Source organism: Chanos chanos, chromosome 7 (assembly GCF_902362185.1).
Source record: "Chanos chanos chromosome 7, fChaCha1.1, whole genome shotgun sequence".
Taxonomy (NCBI): domain Eukaryota; kingdom Metazoa; phylum Chordata; class Actinopteri; order Gonorynchiformes; family Chanidae; genus Chanos; species Chanos chanos.
The window spans coordinates 31,704,143-31,725,214 of record NC_044501.1 but is presented as its reverse complement, the minus strand read 5'-3'; the positions used below and the strand labels follow the sequence as shown (position 1 = coordinate 31,725,214).

Genomic DNA, 21,072 nt, shown 5'->3' with positions numbered 1-21,072 from the left:
GGCAGCCAGCAGGACATGTGCAGGGAGGGTCAACATGTAAAGGACAAGGAGAGTGCTGATTACATACAGTCTCTGGGGCTTAAGTCCACCCTCACTCCCCTCCAGAGGTGACATAGTGGTCCTGCTGGAAAACATCCAATACATGCTAATACAACAGCAAAGTTACACAGCAAAGAAAAACTTTCATAGCAGCAAGAAGAAATGATTACATTCATACCTCACTGCCAATATACCACATGGCTGGTGTCATAGTACACAAACAGAACTGATGATATAGGTATTTCAGAGAATTATCACAAATAAACTTTAATTTATCAGGCCATCTCATATGTATTTATCATGCAGTTCTACACAAGTGCAAAATATGTAATGCAACTACAGTGAACTACCATTGAATATAAGTCTGCCCTGTATTAAGTAAAGCAGCGAGATTATACACCTATACGAAAGATAAATACCACTTAAAGGAATACAATAAAAAAAAGTAAGATGGACATTGACGGTCAGACATCTGTACCTTCCCAGACTGACCAGGCAAACAAACAAACAGCATCAGCTGGCCAACAGGTGCGCTCCATCGAACCTGCGATACCACGGCAACCAATCTATCACGCCCCCCCCCCCAAAAAAAAGTAGAGATTGGCAACACGAACCTGCTCTCTCTTTCTTTCACCCCCCCCCCCCCCCCCAACCCCCCCCCCCCCCGGAGCTTCCACGCCCGTGGTGCCAGCCATCCTCCATCAGTCCAACCATCGAGTAGAGACACCCTGCCAGCATGGCACTCTCTCCCTGAGCCCGGTATCTCTCCCATCATTCTCTGTCAGAGCCGATAGGGCAGCACATCAAGCCATATGAATGACTCTAGCTTGCCTGTGTGGATCTGCATGTCAATGGCGTCTCAAAAGACAAAAGAATGGGACAGTCATCCGATTCACAGCTGCAATATACGTCACATTCTAAGAACTGAGAGTCCTAATGTTTCAGTTGCTCAGCCAAAGGGTTTAGATTAGATGGGGGCTAGCTAAATGGATACTTTAATGTAATAGTCATGTTTTCTTGAATGTGTCTGAAAACCAGTTCAGATCCCCTATGCAAGTCACTGGTTGTGCTTAAAAAGCAGTGATTTGTCCCAGAGTAGCCAAGTTTGGATAAAGGTGGGCAAGGTTTAGCATGATAGGTTTTTAAAAATGCAAATATTCTGTAAAGGGATTGTTTGTTTATAATCCAGTCATTTGAGAGACCCAAGCCTGGTGCTGTTCAGCCATGCAAATGATGACAGATTTGCAATGAGTTGTTTATCACTTGATTGGAATCATAAATGTACCACACTGTGCTGAATATTGAAAGTGCAGTACTCATTTAAATAAAATATGAATCCTGAACCTTTGTTTACTTTTATTAACACTGACATCTTGAACATGATATACACAAAACTGTAACGTTAGCATGAGATGGTATGAACACGCATACACACCTCCTCCTGTCAGGCACCTTTTCCCTCCTGCACCTCGTGACGGATAGAGCAGCTGGCATTGATTTACCTTCGTCTTCCAAAACCAAGTTAACATACGTCTAATGACTCCCCACTCCAACTACCCGTGAAATTTATCGTTTTAAGCCCCCTCCAAAAAGAGAGCCCCTAAAACCCATTTGTGAATAGCCTTGAACTCTATCTGATGTGCTATTTATTACCAGAATCTCTAAAACGGGGGGAGGGCACCAAAATATCTGAAAGACCTTATCCTTCATAATGCACGAGTTCAATGTCGACATAGATACGTGGGGAAATCAGTGAATACGCTATGATCTTGGGGTAAATAGCGCTTTTGACACTGTGAAAATATTTAATTAAGAGGCTCAAATATTGCAACATAAATGCCTACATTAACAGTATTAAGACATAATTATTCAAGTTCCTAGACCTCCCCTGAACATTTGTATTGCGTTGAAGAAATTCTGTTTGTTCTGTGATCTTTTTTGTGTTGTCTGTGGTTTTATAATGCTAATTCACAACCTAATTTGCATGTTGTGCAATTTTGAGCGGTATACTTATGACCCTATTAACCTGTTTAATCCTCCAACTGCACTCACATGATAAGGTATTTATACATACACACTTACTGACTCTCTCTCGGTGTCGTTTCTCGACTGTTTACTCCGGCAAACGGCTGATGCTCGTGTCAAAAGGCGTTTGAAATGAAAATCGCCTAAATCAAACCGAAATCCGCGAGGACCTGGATTCTGTTTCACCAAGGTAACAACAACGACAACCACTGAGAGAATCCTAACATTATCTTATTGGTATTCACACTTATTTTCATATGCAGTAGGCCTAACACTGGAGAGGGTCAATGTTTACTTGAATGAATTAGCTGTTAAACAAGTCTCCCCCAAGAATGATTGAAATGCTGACTGGCACTTCGGCTACGAGTGGGAACATGCCCTCGCTCCTGTAAAGCAATTAGTTATTGCAGCATAACTCGTTGTTTTTGTTCCCCCTTGACTCGAGTGATGGTAATAAGATGTTTATGGTGCATCTATTCATTTGTTATCAACCTATTTGTTGTACAACTGTAAGGTCATTGTTTTGTTTGTTTGTTTGTTTTTTTTTTGTTTTGTTTTTTTATAGGGGATTCACAAGACGCTACATAGAATTTTGATGATATTGCATGTCTGTATAATGAAATCACCCTCAAAAAAACCCCCAAAAAAACCATTACATAGTCGCACGCTGCTTCACCTGTACTTGACAATGCACCGGTGTTTATTCTTATTATTCATGGAAATTCTACATATCAAACAAAGTGACATAACTTTTGAGGAACTAGGTTAACATTCTTAAACTATCTTACGTCAGATTCTGACTACTGTCAGTAACTTGCTTGACTTAATTATAGCATTGCTGGATTTCGACTCTGAATTCCTCAGCTTGACATCCTACCATCAAAAGACATAAAGCGTTCCGCATACTAACGCAGCAAGCAGTCGGGGGTCTGTCTATCATATCTGTCTCCACTGTCTTCGCCTTGGTCTCTGCCTGTCTTCAGCTGCTTTCGCTCATCAGGATGTTTCAGCTCCTGTCCTTGACTAGGTTTGACTGTTCCGCAGTGACACGCGCATTCACACTCACAAAATTTCCCGTGGTTTTATGCAGTAAGGGACTGCATATGTATCGCTAGCAACCTCTTCCTCTCTCTGGGGGTCTCTCTAACACCCCGCTGAGTCTTACCTCAGTCCCTCTCTCGCTCTCCCACACGCATACATAAACAGAATACCAATTGTCTCACATTCATAGTGATTGAGGACAATAAGACTCTCAGGTATATTAGGTGTTTTTGTGGAGTTATGTGGACTTGTTTTTATACAAATCTCTAGTAAGGATTTGTTTGCTAGATATTTAGCTGTGCAGACCCCAAAATTTTTGCCACATTACTAAACTAACTGTAGAGATCAACGCTGTATTTTGGGGCTTTCTAATTGCTTCCCTTCCCTCTGAGGGGGAAGCAAATATTCAAATACACCCAAAACCGACAAACCAGACTTAAACTCCATCGTTCTTTCTACACCAGAAAACTCAGAAATCAATGTTCAAACTTGGAAAAGCTCTTTAAAGCACTTTAAACCCTGTCATGCTCCTTACAGCATTAATACAACTGCTGCCAGGAATCCAAAAGACCAGTAATGCCATAGAAAGCACTCATCCTGCCACAATGTAGTGTGAACACACACACACACACACGTGTGCACACAGGCACACACACACACACACACATACACAAAAGGATGTACAAAATGTCTTGCAGCTGAAAGAGGAGTAATATCAGCTCTGATGAACTGAGAAAATGTGGAAAAAATGTCTTTCGTTTTTCAGCGTTTGTGACTTCAGTTCCTGATAGAACATGGTGTAAAGTAGGTCAATGGGATTAAATCTTTTTTTGTGTGTGTGTGAGTTTATTCCATGCTGTTTATTTCATGACGGTTTACCAGTGTGATTAACAGGAAGAAGAACAAATCAAACTACAGAGGGAGAGAGAGAGAGAGTCAAAAGGAGGATTTGGGATTGGGGGGGGGGGGTAAACAAATGACCCTTCAGGACCACTTCACACTCCTGTAGGGTTCTCCTTCACATCTCGGAGCGAGGAAGGACAAAAAGAGAGGGATAAAAAAAGAAATGAGCAAAGAGTTTTTCCCATCTCTCTGTTGCTACTTGAGAGTTGAGAAAAGAAAAAAAGAGAGAAGAGATGGAGAGAATGGAGAGAAAGTGAGAGGCCATGCTAAGCCCTCATCTCCGTCTCTTTCTGAAATGGTGATGAAGGAGAGAGCCACACAAAGATGAAAACATGCCCATACATACAGTATCATTACATTAAAATAAAAGAAACAATTTAATTACGCCCTTACTTCCAGGAATATGCATATGAGCGTAATTAGTAAACAGTCTGTGTAATTATTTATCAGGAGTCAGATTCTTTGTACCTGTAAGCGCCACATAAACCCAGCTCATACACTCAAACTTTAGGAAAAAAAAAAAACCCTCTGTATTATGGAGATGGTTAATTAGAAGCTAAATTATTCAGTTAATTTATATTAAGTAAATGAGCTTCTCTTTCGTTGAATATTTCATAAGACCTGTCAAGATATAGCAAGTTAAATCTGGTTCAGTACAAATGGGCCTCCCATGTTAATTTGTGAAAAGGCTCATCTGTACAGATCTCCATTGGCAAGTGTGATTGAATATTACAATTAAATACTCTAATTTATTATCAGAAGTAACTTATGTGTGCGTTTGATGTATATGCGACATTACTGGTCGAAATGGTTTCCATTGCTGCTTGACAACATAACAGTTTGATTGGAATAAATTCTCTCATATTGAATTAGGGCTGTACTCTTCTAATGGCTCTTTCAAACAAGTGCAGCGTTGAATTATTAAGTTGTTAATAAATGTCTTAGTATTACAACCCGAAGACAACATGTTCTACTCTGTACTCTCACGGAGGCTGATTTCACACCATGTTTGATCTTTCTTTCGGCCAACTCTTTTCTAATACGTCAAGTCATCAACTCCACACTGGTTGCCAGGACTAATCCAAAAGAGAACTGAACTCCAGTACAGAAACGGGAAACTCGATACTTGGTTCCAAAAATCTTTTGAATTTTAAAACATTTTCCCAGACTGAGATGGTCATTTGGTATTAACGCTCACCACACTTGAGATTATGGTTTGGGCATAGAGTGCTTAATAAAAGTTTCTCTCTGCCTTTTTAAATAAAAGAAAATGTATAATAATGAGAAAGTAAAAGTAAATGGATTGCCTTGCAGGACAAGAGAAAAAACCGCTTTGGTTGTGTATTGTTGTTGATCGTTCATGCTTAAGGGTTTATGAAAAGGCGTCACAGTGTTAAAAGCTTTGACATGCGACACGTGATGGCGAAAATGGAAAGTCAAGAGGATGTTCCTCATATTTTCTTATGATCAAACAATGGTTCTGTTGTAATGCGTCCTCCCATGACTTATGGGTAGGCACTGGTATTGAACCCCTGGAAGCAGAACTCTAGGTCATTCCCGCAAGCTCATCCCTTCCGCAAGACTTCCCCGTCCACGTGACTTCGTCGGCAGTTAAGACCTTGCGACAAGATGAGACACCTTGGAGTGCCGGCAGCTGACAACGTGACAGTCTGGTGCTCACTGACCACACCATGGCAGTCGTGTGACTGTGAAGATGCAGTCTTATCAGCGTAAGGAAAATTAGGATAGTTTTGTTGGAACACACAGCGAAGCTTCTACCCCCTCGTGTTGGTGAACATCGCTGTACCTGCCGGTCTTCCTGCATGTTCAGTTCATCCACCGCAGAGGATTCAGAATGAAGCAGCACGTTTAGTTTTTAACCTGATGAAACGTTCACATCACCCCTCTTTTTGTCTCCCTCCACTGGCTGCCTATCACCACCCGCCAAGGGGTTCAAGACCTGGATACAGGCCCCCAGAGCGACCAGTGAGACCGCACCTGTCTACATTCGGCCTGTAATCAGACCGTACACCTGCTCTGGTTTGCATCAGCGAGACGCCAGGTAGCATCAACCAGTCATGGGTTAAGCTCGCAATCACGAACCCTCTCATGCTTATCATGCCTGGTGGAGCGAGCTCCCTCTCTCTCCATCAGATGATCTGACAGAGAGAACACATTCAGAAAACACCTCATAACTCAATCTGACATCTTAACCATTAACCGCACTGGTGTTTAAAAAAAAATTGACCCAAATTAAGCACTAAATACATAAGTGGCCCTTGGGGTAATTCTTGGCACTTAGTTTTGCAAAATGAAATGAGTTGATTTAGGATTTAGGCCTATTTGCAATGCTCTATGAAAGTCACTTTGGACAAAAGCGTCTGCAAAATGGCTAAATGTAATGAGATGTAAAATAAACAGAACGTGGAGCGCAATAGAACTGTAGTACCGTTTTACTCCACATGGTGGCAGTGCATGACAAGAAAACGAGCAGACGCAAGGTTCACTGCTTTGGCATTTCCGTAAATTGACTCGGTTTTCATTGAAGTGATAGTATATACACACAGGCCCATTATTTCCTGGCTTACCATCGACTGTGTGTTTTCAACACTCATAAATATTTCACATACACACTGTCTCATATTATGTAAATATAACTGTTCTTAAATGATTAAATGTGTGAATATAATACAGGATTTAGGACAAAGAGTTACATAGGAAACATAAAGAATGTAAACAAGCCATTTGTCAGTGGCCCTCTGTCTGTATTCTAAATATCTTTTCTCACGGTCTGGAGATTTGCCACACATAAAACCCGCATGAGAGAGAGAGCAGGAAGAAATCAGTCAGACATGCTTTTAAAAAAAAAGACATCTTTAAAGGGACTCAGGGCCAGCGTTACGTACAGATTCAGTATTTCTATGCAAATTCTCATTTGACTGAAGCAGAGAAGAGTGAAAATCCACGATAAGGAAAGAGAACTGGGGTTGGACACAAGCAGAATGGTGTGATAATAGTGTCTGTTAAACAGTGATATCTGACCGGAGTATTCAGGAGTGTCACAAATCACAGATGTTCTTTCAACTCAGAAAAAAAAAGAAAAGAAAAAAAAGACGGCAAAGAAAGATTTATTCATCTATGAGCCTTTTTATGGAAAATCTTGCAAGTTATCCCTCAATGTAGAAATAATTCTGTTCATTGCCATATTTTATTCCCATTTGTGCAGAAAAAAAAAACCCCACCTCTCCCTCAAATCTCTCCGTATAGGCACAAAGACATGCATTGTACATTCTGTTTTCCAATGAGACTGGTTGGATCCGTCTGAAACCTCACAGTGGAGACATGGGGGTTTACAGATTTGAGATGCGATGTCAAACGATAGCTCCTCGGTTGGGATTTAGAAAAGAAAAGTAAAAAAGAAAAAAAAAATGCTGACTTGCAAGAAGAAAACGCTGTATCTCAGTGCTTTTCAGTTCAATAATTACAAGAACTCTGCTTCTTTTTCAAAACCACAGCATAAGACACACAAACACACACACACACACACACACACAATTCAGTCAATCAGGAGATTGATGATTGGTTCATCTGTGTTGTACAGAGACGTACAGTGTTATGGAACCCAAAGTCTGGAGACTTAAGGTCTTCTATTTCTTAACACAAACAAACAAACAACAAAAAAAAACCCTTACAATTACCTAAACTCCTGTGCTTGGGGGGGGGGGGGGAGGTTGAACTGGCTTGGGTTCAGCTGGCACTGCACTCTAAGCCAAAACTTCTCTCCTCTGATTGAGCCTTTTGTACAGACTGCCTGGATCCAAAAACTGGTTTCCATTTACTTGAAATAGACCATAATACCCAATGACAAATTATGTTCTTATTCAAAGCAAAACCAGCTGAAATTTATTTACTTTAGAGAGTTACCGAGGTATAGGGAATGCCACAAGCATGTGTTTTGAAGTACAGAATTCATGTTTGATAATAGAGAGGTTCTGTGATACAAAAGCAACGTAAAATTCCCCCCTTCACTTTCACTTAAGAGTCACGCTATCCTTTCAAATGCCAAGCATTTAGACACATCAGTTCTGATTAAGGCAGAATCATTTTTTAAACTACTACACTTGGCACAACTGTTAACTACTGGATGGTCCCATTTTTCTCACTGGCCACTTCCTTGAAGAGATATGTTGATGATGAGAGCGTTTAAAACCAGTTTGCGTGCGGTCGTGGTATCACCTTCCAGTTTGTGTCGGTTTGTGTCTGGAACGGTGATTGGATATTATGGCGGCGTACTCTCTCCCAGAGCGATACATCGTGCGGGTCAGCTCAGGTCGGGAGAAGTCCACGTGAAAAAGCCCGAAACGGACGCCGAAGCCGTCGACCCACTCAAAATTATCCATGAGGGACCACACAAAATATCCCCGAACATCCACTCCATCTTCCCTCATAGCTGGGAATGAGAGCGGCACTGTCAGAGGACAATCTAATAAACGGCACTAACACATACATTTATGAATTACTGAGCTTTTTTATATGAATATCAAACCTGCTGAGTATATAGTCCGTTCTAAATTGCATTAGAAACAAGTACCACTTGGCCATAGAAGTTCTCATCGTTGGTGCTAATGATACTGAGTATAACTTGTGAGGCTTTTGTTTTTTTAACAGGTCATTACCTTTGGATATCTCGTGAAGAGTGTCCCTGTAATATACACAGCGTTTCATGTCCTCCATTTCAACAGGTCCCATTTGAGAAAAGCCATTTTCGGTGATGTAAACCGTTGGGCTCTTGTATGTGTCCTGAGGAAAACCAACCAAGAGAAGTTTGGGCTTTGATACACAGGTCAAAGTGTACGCTTCAATCATCTCTAGATAAAAAAAAAACTGAACAAACCTCTTTTAAGGAATATTCACTGTTTCTAAGCATTTTTAAAGATAATAATAAATAGATTGAATATGGATATAAAAACATTTGAGCACCTAATCTATTATATTATTTACCTACATTCATTTCTTCATCTTAAATTTCTTCAGGTTGATCTTTTTTGCCTAATATAAGCACTGATTTCTGAGTGCTTTTATTCTCGCTTTTGGATTTTATTCCATTTTTCCTTGCATAACTCTTCTAGCTCAGAAATATTTTTAGGTCAAAAAAAACACGCAGCGCATTGTTGAGTTTTTCCCTGACATTTTCATTAATATTCAAGTCTTAGGACTGGGATGGCCTTTCCAGAATTTTCCTCTTGCTTTCTTGCGAGTTAAAGTTGGTGTAATGTTATGTCTAACTCTCAACCTCACAGAAATCGCCTGCCTCGTGTAGGCTTTGATTTCTCAACCCATTTTGAGACATGAACTTTTCAGATTGGTTGATATCTTTTTGATTCCATTCTTTTTATCATTTACATAATATTTTCTACTTTCTGCTATTCAACCCCCAAAACAGAATGTACCCCATGCTAAACAATTGGCCAGCTGTCATTGCCAAGAGTTATTCTTCAAAAACACATATTCTGTGTTTAAACTGATCGATTTTCATTTTCACCAGACCAGAGTGCTCCAGTTTCAGGCTTGTCAAGGTTTTCCTTAACATATTTTAGATGACACTCCTCAACTATGCCAAGTAAACTCAGTGTTGAATAATGCTGTATTGTGGCCCTGTAAACAACTATTCCTTTGTCAGTTTAACTTTTTGAATCTCCTTTGCATTGTCTGGCAGGTTCTAATTTGCAAATACATTTTGGGACAATTTTGGGATGTACATTTTTGGAAAATGTACCAGGTTTTTTTTTTTTTCCTTTTGGGCTTTGATATTGTAGCTTGACCTTCGCTGCTTCATTTAACTTTCATTTGTTAGCAATCTTTCAGACAGTGGAAAATTGCTAGCTGGTGGCACTGAGGGAGTTGTTTACTGTCTCCACCTGTTTTGTAAATGTCAGTTATGTTTATTGTCAGAGCCGGTTTCAAGACGTCCGTGGCCGCTAAAACCAGACAGAACAACACCACTTACATGATGATAAGTAACTTCAGAGCAACATTTATCTGCACCTGACTAACTGAAGTCCTGTCAGGAGAAAACGACTTTTCTGAGCCATAGTTTGCATCTTTCCAAAAAAATACTATATAATCATTTAGAACGGTGTGCAAACTTTTGCATGTGCCACATTAACTTCTAAATTGAATTATTCTGAATATGTAAAAAGAAAAAAAAAAGATCAGAAAAAGAAAAAATAATGTAAACACCATGTTGTTATATTTAACATTGTACCATACTGAGATCCCTTAAGGTCCCAAGACTCAGACATCTGTTTATATATCATGATTTCATTTGGTAACACTTTTTACAAGACAAATAAGCATTCTCTTTGAATAAAAATCATCAGTAACCTTTATATATTTCAGCAACTTCCTTAATCCATCAGGGACCACAGCCAGCCAGGACACCCCACAGATAGGCCAAGAGGGGTCCAAAACTTCTTCTGCCCCCTGGTCATTTTTAAAACTGAGCTTCCTGGGGCTAGAGGCTGGAGCCTTCACTTTGCGAGATGTGAAGTAGTTCAGCGCAAAGAAATCGGCGGTGCCCAGAACTGCTGGGTCATCGGGAGAGAACTTTGGTAGTCGTGGGCCTTCGCTGTAACCCGTCTCTTTACTAAATGCATCTATCCTGGACCTCATGATTTCTGGGTAATCCCCTGTGAGGAAGATTGGGTTTGCAAACCATCCCAGAATAAAGGCCATGTACCTCTCAGTGGCAGCCACATCCTCAGGGGAGTTTGGGTCTAATGGTTCGGCCCAATCACTGTTAAGAGTCAGTGACACTAGACCTTTCTGTGCTTGCCTAAAATGGGTATGGTAGCTATGCCAGGCCTTAGCATGGGCACGTAGCATGTTGTGGCCTGTCAGATATACAGAGACGCCTGGTTCTTTAAGCCCAGGGGCAAATATGCCATCCTCGTGACCCAGCTTGGCACACACGTAAGGCTCATTTAGGGTGAGCCACAGTTTTACCCTGTCTCCAAAAGTCTCGAAGCAAAACTTAGCATAAGAGTCAAAGACGTCAGCTATCTCCAAAGACTTCCACCCGCCAATGTCCTGCAGAGCCTGAGGTAAGTCGTTGTGGTAAAGGGTCACCATGGGAGTAATGTTATTGGCCAACAAGCTGTCAATCACTTTATTATAGTAGGCCACACCTACAGTTTAAAGAAGAAACCAGTAAGTGAAAGGCAGCATGATATCAAGGTGTCAAATTGGATGGGTGTCAAATTGGATGACTCAGAAAAACTACTGATCTGCTTAATTCATTCTTGGAATTAATCTGTATTTCAAATGCACAACATTCAATCAATGAGATTATTGTGCTTTGATCTACTAAATCTTTGGAGGATAATCAGTTCTAAGCATATTTGATGTTGATTAGCATACTTGATGTTAACATTACGGCAAATATTAATTGTCCACCCGTTTCCATTTAGTGTAATATCTATGTATTGTTTTCATCAAGCGTGACTCGGGCGTTTGTAGTGTAGCGCGGCATGTATGCTGGCACCTTTAGGATTAACATGTTGAGTTGTTCCATCAGGAAGGAGTCGGGACCAGGAGAAGGACAAGCGATAGTGGGAGAGTCCTAACTGTTGGATACACTTCAGATCCTCTTCCCACAGATGATAACTGTCACAAGCCACATCTCCGTTTTGGTCCTCAAAGATTTTCCCTTTAGCATGACAAAAAGTGTCCCATATGCTGGAGCCCTTACCGTCCGCATTCCAAGCTCCTACATACACACAAAGATTTTTTTACTTTTGTTTTTAGACAACAACCACAAAAAATGTAAATATTCAATGCAGTACTCATTCAGATAATCTGACATACAGAAATAGGTAGAAAAATAAGTGAAAGTATAGTTTCAAAGAAGAAGAGGGTTTTACGAGTAGAAATATGTGAGCGTTTAAGTTCATGTTACCGATCACTTGTTATTTGTTTAGGCTGTTGGAACAACAGTTTCCCTCTGGGATCAATAAAGTAGTCATCTATCTATCTATCGTTTGCTCTCCGGTGCAGGCTCCGGAGAGCTTTCGAAAATAGCATGTTTGCTTTTTGCTTGCAGTGCAAAATCGATGCCTAACGGAATCTAATTTGCGATAATAATGCCGCGACTGAACATATCCCACGCTAATACTAAGCAACCTGGTCAAGCTATGTCGTGATACCAAATCCACCGCAAGATTAATACCTTCGATCTGGTAGGCAGCAGTTGAAGCACCCCATGCAAAGTGACTCGGGAAAACGATTTCGTCTACAGTGTGAGACATTACTTGTGGATTTTGGAGGAATGCGCGATATTGAATTTGTATGACTACTTTCAACTAAATCGCAAATAACTGATAGCCAGCGAGTCAATCAGTCTCCCATTCTTCCCGAAACTACACTTTGACAGAAGAAACGTAATCACGTACGGAAGTCAAACCGGAACGTAATGTGCGTCATGGTGCGCTGCCTTCTCATCTCAAGAGATATATACAGCTCACGACTGTTATGCACAGAAAAAGTATGTACGTAGGTATGTATAAAGAAATAAATAACTGTTGTAAATTAAGGACACAACTATATATTCGTTAGACAGTTTAACATTTATTTTATCCATTCAAAACCAAATGCTTAGTCCCCAAATTCAGGTGACACACTCAGTAGTATTTGTCTATGATAATAACCATAATGCATCCAAATAACCACTAATATTAAGATCCAATTCCTCATGTATTGCTTTGCATTTGTCTGTAGTTTTGTCTATGCTATCTACGCTCTCGTGCTCTCTCTCTCTCTCTCTCTCTCTCTCTCTCTCTCTCTCTCTCTCTCTCTCTCTCTCTCTCTCTCTCTCTCTCTCTCTCTCTCTCTCATTCCTGCTGTCAAAGCACTCTAAGAACCTGAAAACAAATCCAGACTAATGGAGGAGAATGTTGCATGGCCCCAGGACAGGAGACTTCCTTTGACCTGTGCAGGGCTCTTTTGTACAAAAGCTGCTCAATTGACCTGATCATAACAAATATGACAGAGATGGATAAGTCCCTACAGGACACTCAACCTTAAAATGCGTGTCCTCTCGGGCTCTGTTGTTCAAAGGCTACACGGTTGTGCATGTGATGTCTTACGTTGTCTGTCAGTCTCCCTTCTTTATGTCCTTCACCCACCAAAAGCTAGTCCATACTTGTTGGTACTGAAACGCAATGAAAAAAAAAAAAACACTTCAGTGAGGCCTCCAAAAACAAAGGGACAGCTAGACAATGAAACAGCTATAGTGAAGAGCAAAGTAGTAACATCTTCAATGTGAAAGTTATTTATAATTTTCTTTACACCCTGTTCTGTTTGAGAGCAAAACTAGAAATATTTAAACTAAAATACATATAAAAATACATTTTGGTCATTTTAATCATTGAAATGTTACTACCAAAAGTCAACACAAGCACAGACATTCATTTAAATTTAGTAAATAAATGTATTCATTTATTGCCTTTGTTGTGTGACTTTTCATATCATATGATACCACCTAACTGCTATGTCACTAAGAGGTTAATGTTACCCCTATAAATACATGACTAATGGGAGCCTATTTATATCATAGCCAAATCATATTTTGATTTATGACCCATTTAATAAGCTGACAGCCTTCCATTAACACTGAGTTTGCTTTCAGATGTTTTTGCAAAGAGTATTAGGTTTTTATTCATGCATTGAAGCAGTTTATAGCTAAACTCATCATTAATGGCTTTGACCAATAATAATGTAATTTGCTATTTACAATCAAAGTAAATTGCACTTGGTAATGGTAATGGAACAAGCATATATTTTGATAAAAAAATTTTGTTTATGAAATGGATTAAAAATTCAACCATAAATGTCATTGTGTATCTGTATTCAATGTCTTTGGTATTGATTTGACAAGATGAAATATATCACCAGGCTGATGTAAGAAAAACCCTGTTAGTAGCACTTGAAAACTTGCTCTGGCTGGGTGGCTAAATCTCAAAGGAGTAAACCTGTGATGACGTCATCGGGAGGAAATGCAACATGGAGCCCGGGGCAGGACTGGAATATCGCAGCTCTCAATGGAAAGACTGTGACTTAATTCACGGATTTACTGCAACAGCTGCATAACTCGGCATCACTGGCTTATACTTCTAGCTTGGTTTAACTACGTTTTAATACTTTGAAGTGACTTCTCAAGATGGAACAAAGTCTCAAGATAATTCGGAGCGTGGGAGACAGCTTTTAAGTGTTGTTTTCCAAGAAATGTTATTGTTTCCTAGGAGGACATACTTTACGGTGGTGGATATGTAGACTACCGTGTCTACCATGTCTGAAAAGCAATCTCTTTTTTCTCTTTCTTTGCTGTATCTCGTAGTCAGCTGACTTACTGTAATGAGAAGTTCGGAAGGAAAAGTTGCTCTTGACCACAGTGTGATCGGATTTCTTGAAGTTAGTGTGCGTTATCTTGGGATGGCTGCAGCTGTCTTTTCATGGACTAGCAAAATCCCGAATTGGATTTCTACCACTGGCAACAAAGAAAACCTGTGCGCGAGCTGATTTGAAGTTACGCTGTGAATTATATACCTCTTCGCTGAGCTGAAAGATGAATACTTTTTATGACTTCGACGGATAGAAGTCAAAGGAATGGGATGGCATTGTAAATTGAGCCTTTTGGAAAACAAAGGAAGATGTCCGAACGCCGTTCTGACTTGATTGATGTGGAAGACACAAAGCCATGTAAAAAAATTAGACGAAAATCATCGTTACTGTGGACAAAATGCTTTAGAAAAATGATCGAGAGAATTCGTTTCGTGGGATACATTTTGTGGTTTTGGCTTAGCTTTGTTGAAGTGGCTGCTGAACCATTTTAACGTAGCCCCAGTCGAAGGGTTTTTTGCGCTATTTTTATGCTAATTTAGAGTTCCCCTTCTCATTCGTGGTTGGGCTACAACGCCAAAGATAACTAAGAGATGGAGCTTGGCGCCATCCGTTTTGTGTTATTTTTTGTGTTTTCGCTGCTTAGATGCGTAAGCTCTGCAGTATCATCTGATTGTAAATCATACGATGAACGTCCTAAAACTGCAGGGAAAAGCTCTCCGTCCGTCGCCTCAGCGGACAGGAAAGTGGTATGCAGTCACATGGAGCTCCATCAGGTGCTACCACCAGAGACGTTTCCCAACAGAACGGTCACCCTGTAAGTAGAAATCCACATAGTCAAGCATAGTAAATGTTGTCGCTGATCCTTCCAGTATGATGGTTATTGCTCCGCACGGTATTACGAGTCAATTTATGATCCCTCAGTAGTTCAATGGTCATGACCTTCCACATTAGAAGGGCTATGAAGTTCAAGGCACTCCTGATACAATTCGCTAGTGTTTCATGCACAAATCAGACTTCCTGTCATGACTACCAAACTAATGTTTTGTCAACATCACTATCTCTGAAGTCAATCAGGGATTTGAATACAGTTGGAGAAGAAAGTGTGGTAGTTCCGTGTGTGCGTGTGTGTGTTTGTGTTGAAGCAGGAGTACTGTTCTCCTGTTGACATAAATACAAGACAGTACTCTGTATGTGTGTGTATATGAATGTAAAATGTATGTGTATATACTGTGCCCTATGTCGTCAGTACCTTTTCACACAAGGGTATAAAGAAGTTAACATATTTGAAAGGTCATTTTCACACTAACAGGAGTAACCTCCTCCATCAGCACAGCAGAGAATGGGCTACATCTACTTAATAAAGCTGTATTATCTCACAGTGCACAAAAGTCCTATCTGTCAACACATGAATCAAAACTTGGGCTCCCTCAAATGATGGGCCTAACGCATGTCTGTCTGTCCTTGGACAACAAGTGTAGGTCATGCTACGGCTACCTAAACAGCTATTATAGCCTGCATACAGACTGATTTGGAAAATGCCAGATTGTCATATACAATGCTCTTGTTAAAACCAACTGTTTGTTATCATCAATAGCTTCCACGTTGCATGTCTCGTCAACAAGCCACAATGGCATTTGGTACAATAATGTGTACAGTGTATCCGCCCTCATATCAAATACGCTTTCAATTCAGAAAGACGTGGATTAAGTGTTACATTGGACTTGTTTGTCATGTTTGGCCGCTGACCAGATAATGATTTAAGTTTCCCAGGTTTTTAAATGGCTGGTCTATCAGCGCGTCATTGGACGACAATACTCTGGACGAGTGTACATTTACCAGCGTATTTCTTGTTGGAAATGAATGAATGCAGTGGTGCTCACACGCAATTTATTCTTCTCTGTTGCTTTATGCTCTGATTGGACATACTACACATTTCTTTCTTGTGACTTAGGCTAATCTGATCTGTGAAGTGGTTTGTGCTGCTTTTTTAAAGAGTCTAAAAAAAAGAGAGAGAGTGAGAGAGAGAGCCACGTGATGGCATGTCTTTTCAGAGGTGGATGCTGGGCATGGCTCAATAGGGTAAACCTCTTTCAACATGTACCCTCACTGAGTGAATGCCTGAAGAAAAGGAAAAAAGAACTGAAAAGGGGTTCGGGGAAAAAGCCGACTTTGGACTAGGGTGGTATTATCTCAGCTTAGATGCACCGCTGTTTCTGATGGGGATTTTTTATGGTCACAAAACAGAAAATAAGACAGCATAAGTATTACCTTAGATGAAATATTGAATCCTTGAATTATGAACGATCAAAAGTCATCGGCTGAAGCCATTTAGATGATATGTAAGAAGACAATATTACTGTAAATGTGCTCTCTTCATGGCTCTGAGTAGTATCAAAATGCTTACTTAGAGAAATGAATGGCCTAACTATGTGTTTTTAGGATAAAATTATTAGCCACTTAACTGAAAACCATGATGTGTATGGATGTGAAAATTGCCGCAGCACTGTTCAGGTCTTGTTGAAGCGGATAAGAAGGTTTTTCAGACCTTGCTGAAGTAGATAAGTTAGCATTAATGTTAGTAGAAAAGTATTGCGGACTGTAAATTGACTGGACCGCACAAACGGCACGCTCTAATGGTGTAGGTAGTACTTTCCGGAATGACACAGCCCAGGCCTTATGCTGCGAGGACGTGTCAGTGCGAGCGTTTGTGCGACGGTGTATATTTAAGGCCTGTAAACACAGCAGCCCTCTTGGTTAATGTGACGTTTTTTGTGCCTGGTTTATGACCCCGTTTCCTGCTGTGGAGGAGTTGACAGTGGACCTGGGTTCCCCTGACTCCACAGCAGTACTGAACTATGGTTATCCAAGTCTGTAGTCCCACCGCTCTGCTTGACCTTCCTTGACCCTGAAAATCAATCACTTCCCCCTGCCTGGACTGAAACACCCCCATTCACACGAAACACACACACACACACACACACACACTCACACACACAATTATCCATGAGGTCAACAGGTTTGCTCTGTCCCTTTTGACTACCAGTTAAAACCTCGGGGGAGAAATACAACCACGGTGACAGGGTGAAATTGAATGTTGGTGTACATCTTTCTTCCACCCTGATTGGACAGTGGACACTTGTGTTTAAATTAGGCTAGCATTTCAGAAGGTATTGCTCATACAGTTTTTGTTTAATTTGGTGGTCTTTGTTTTTTAGGGAGCATCTGTTTAGTCTTTATCTCAACCTAAACCGTTAAGCTCAACGCCTATTTTGGTTAATAATCTTTTACTCTGGGCTTTTTTTTTTTAATCTGTGGCCTGTAACACTATTCACACGGGGCAAAAGGTTATAGCACTTGTTTGCTTTGTTTTTGTGCAGTGCGTCAAATGTCCGCGCTGGGGTTTTTTTTTTTTTCTCCGCTTCTGACTGAAGTGCGATTTCATCAAGAACAGTTGTTGTGACAGCTTCTAAGATGTTATCACAATTTTCTTCCCAAATAAATGCTCTGTAACATTGTGTTGATAGAAAAATCAAAGGCGATTAGGCGCTTATTGATTTACCTCAAAACTTTTGGTCAAAAGGCACCAGAATGATTCTTTCTCACGGCCTCAGAAATGATTGGTTTTGTTTTTTTGGCCCCGTGGTTGTTAAGCGAAGAGTGTTATCTTTTGGTAAGACATTTTTTGTGACGGACTTTCTCTTCCAAACCGTAAGTAATTAGAGCAAGAGGCCAGAGGGGAGCCATGCATGTGTTTCTTTCCATGTACAGTCTCAAAGCTCATATTTCTTAGTGAGATGTGTTGAGTGCTAACAATCTCCTCCCTGCAGCACTTGGGCAGCCCCCACTCTCCCCCCCCCGCTCCCCCCCCCATCCCAGCACACCTGGTGCTTGTACCAAGGCAGCGCCGGATTGATGTTGGGAGGGGGTTGGGATTTCCTCTCGTTGCGGGAAAAGCTGCCTCAGATTGACAACACAGCAGAGCGCTGTAAACCGTCACAGTTCATAGCGAGCGCTGGAATCGGCTGGGATCATCAGTCAAAAGCAACAAAGACAGTTGGAATCGGGGACTTTCTTCAAAGTGTATAAGAAGGCTCTCTTAGCTGCATCATGTGTTGTAGTTAGTTTGAAAAAAAAAAATTTTTTTGTTGTTGTTAAGCAGTTTGGCGCCTGGCAACTAAGATATTATTTGTTTTGTTTAATTTTTTTTTTTTTTTTTTTTTGGAGATTGCTCTTCAGAAGTTCTCTCTCGAGCTCTTTGCTGTAAGGGGTTGTTGCTTCAGGTGGTAGAATTGTTTGATTTGTTTTGTTGCTGCTACATGAAAAAGGTGCTCTTGGGAAGCTTTGAAGTATTTGCTTAACTAAAGCCTAAGTCTGTCATGCGTGGCTTCTGTGTGGAGATGTTTGTTTTTTCCCTTTAGGCACAGTTTTGGGCTAGGCGTTTTTCCTGTTTGTTTGTTTTTTTTCTTCTTCTTCTTTTTTGGGTCTTATCTGAGATGAAAAACAAACTCCCCATAGGCTAATGATATACATCCCACAATACAACTGAAAATTTGGCCTCTAGATTCCTGACAGATCACGGAGTAACCTTGTGCTTGAATCTGGTTGTGGGTTTACTCAGTCGTGTGGAGATTTTTCAAGTGTTCAGCTGATACGTAAAACTGAACTCCAGCTTTGTGCTGACAAAAAATATTTTAGGTTGTGTTTGGGAGAGCTACGACGAGACAGTCGTTGTCTATATCTTCTGATACATTGACTAAGTGGAACTGAAGGCAGGCATTCAAACATTCCGGAAAAATTTTGACGCACAGTTGCCATTTGTGCACCAACAGTAACCTATTCAGCTGATTCTGTCTACGATAGGGATATTTCTTCTTCCCGCGGCCGACAGCTGAGTGTGCATGTTATGATAATGTGCATAGCTAACGCCTGTAACTCAGTTAAAGATTTCAGCCTGGGAATGTCCTAACTCCTATCTTATCCCACTAGATTTGGCTTCTGCTTTGAAAACATTGAGGAAGTGATCAGATACCTGCATGTGAATGATGTTTTTAAATTTCAGGAAAAACCGTCCCATGTGATGGTCCATATTACAGTTGACTGAAATATGATAGAAACCATCTTGTTGCCAAAGCAGTGGGTCTGTCTCTGTGAAATGTGACCCAAAGTTTAACCAATTCGTAAAGTAGGCTACAAGCACGTCCATCACCGGAGCCCTGTAAAGAATGTTCATTTGATCCTCTGTGGCGGCATGGCTAGACCAGCTGCATAAAGGTTTTTTCGTGGTCCAAACACCCGTTTGACAGGACCCTGATGGCACCGGGTCTCCATTCTGTTGGGTATCTCCCGTCCGCGAAGTTTATCCAAGAGAAAGACCAAAGTGTCAGGCCGTGGTCGCTCTCTCTTCCTGTCAGGAGGAACAAGCAAAGTCTGAAAGGAGCCTACGCGTCGGATTGCCACTCAACTGTGTGCGTGTTTTCTGCTCCTTTGTACACGCGTGTGATGATAAGGTAGAACAATTTGTCTGGTCATGCCATTCCCTCTGTCTCGACAGAGACTTGTTGGCATTGCTTTGCTGCAGGGCCTGCCTGGAGTTTTATGGATTAGCGCTTTCATGACGGCTGCAAATCAAGCTCAGTAAAAGGCGCAGAACTTCCCCAAATCCCTCCTTTCCTCACCGCCAGACAATTTTTTTACCTCATAACCCCGTTCTTTCAACGATGTTTTATGGGTTCATCACCAGTCAGATATCTAGTACATCCGTCTCTTCTCCTGACAGTGTGTTCTGGTATCAGTGAGTCGTTGCACTTAAGGTCAGCTCTCTCTCACTTTGAGAACTAAGATAGTATTGTTGTTGCTAGCACACCTTTATCTCCCTGGCTGGCTCTGCTTATCATCTGAGATCTACATTTCGAAGTTTCAGGTATGTGCTGTGGTCGTAGTCTTTTCTGGAACATGAATTCCTCTAAATTATCTGATGTGTCGGGGATTTTCTTTCTAAGTGAAGTCATATTTTTGGCTGCAGGGAGCTGGAGTATTGCTGGACATTAGCTGTTTTGCATGGATGAGAGTTCTCAGAGAAAAGGTTGTTTTGTAGATATAATCTTATCTCGCACCGGCCCGGACATTATCCTTTGCCAAGAGCTTTTGCCACACGTCTTGAATATTCCAACTCAAACATCACCCTCACCACTTGAGACTTCCAAATGGGTTTTGACAGATATGCTAGTAGATATTTTGCCCCGAGGACAGGATTGACAGATGTTGGTATCACTCTAGCATCTGAACACAGGTTGAGCTTATTGCTGTTCTTTCGGTCTTGTGAGTTAATTTGAGATCTTTGTTCAGTCAGAGTGAGACTCTGAGAGCCCTGATCCACTGCAGGATCTGACTCCTTGCAATGACTCTTCCCGCAGACATCTTTTCAACGCAAAGATAAGGGAGTGCTCCCCCTCCTGAAGAGAGCAGCTTTTAGCCCAGAGAAATTCCTTATGTGATTCACCACCGTCTCTCTTTGTTACTGGGACACACAGGAGACGCCGCAGGGCTCCGCCCAGACACTCCATTTACATGTTAATGCTCTGAACTTCCTGTTCAGGGCATAGTCGCTCTAGGGAATGGTTGCCCCACTTCTGCTCTTGGATCAGGTTTCTGCTTGCCTAGAACTAA

At 41.0% G+C, this 21,072-nt stretch overlaps 2 protein-coding genes across 2 annotated transcripts in view; one reads left to right on the top strand and one right to left on the bottom strand.

Annotated features, from left to right (window-relative positions):
* Positions 1 to 7,743: 7,743 nt before the first annotated feature.
* gba3 (glucosidase, beta, acid 3) lies at positions 7,744 to 12,409 on the bottom strand. Its single transcript, XM_030780073.1, has 5 exons — positions 12,236 to 12,409; positions 11,552 to 11,776; positions 10,393 to 11,195; positions 8,685 to 8,808; positions 7,744 to 8,458 (listed from the first exon to the last, which is right to left on the bottom strand). The coding sequence occupies exons 1-5, from the start codon at positions 12,312 to 12,314 to the stop codon at positions 8,241 to 8,243; spliced, it is 1,449 nt and encodes a 482-aa protein (XP_030635933.1). The 5' UTR covers positions 12,315 to 12,409; the 3' UTR covers positions 7,744 to 8,240.
* Positions 12,410 to 14,041: 1,632 nt separating this feature from the next.
* Positions 14,042 to 21,072, top strand: part of adgra3 (adhesion G protein-coupled receptor A3) — a 33,140-nt gene continuing 26,109 nt past the window's right edge. Inside the window, exons 1-3 of the mRNA XM_030779189.1 lie at positions 14,042 to 14,116; positions 14,402 to 14,415; positions 15,050 to 15,220. Of these exons, the coding sequence (XP_030635049.1) occupies positions 14,042 to 14,116; positions 14,402 to 14,415; positions 15,050 to 15,220 (260 nt within the window). The remainder of the gene's footprint in view (positions 14,117 to 14,401; positions 14,416 to 15,049; positions 15,221 to 21,072) is intronic.

Bases quoted from the DNA above. Each gene is read 5' to 3' on its own strand.
- gba3 (XM_030780073.1), bottom strand. From the start codon at position 12,314: ATGTCTCACACTGTAGACGAAATCGTTTTCCCGAGTCACTTTGCATGG. The intron at 8,809-10,392 runs GTTACTGATGAT...GGTTTTCCTCAG, and splicing joins AGTTGCTGAAATATATAAAG to GACACATACAAGAGCCCAAC. The intron at 8,459-8,684 runs GTAATGACCTGT...TCTCATTCCCAG, and splicing joins TCTTCACGAGATATCCAAAG to CTATGAGGGAAGATGGAGTG.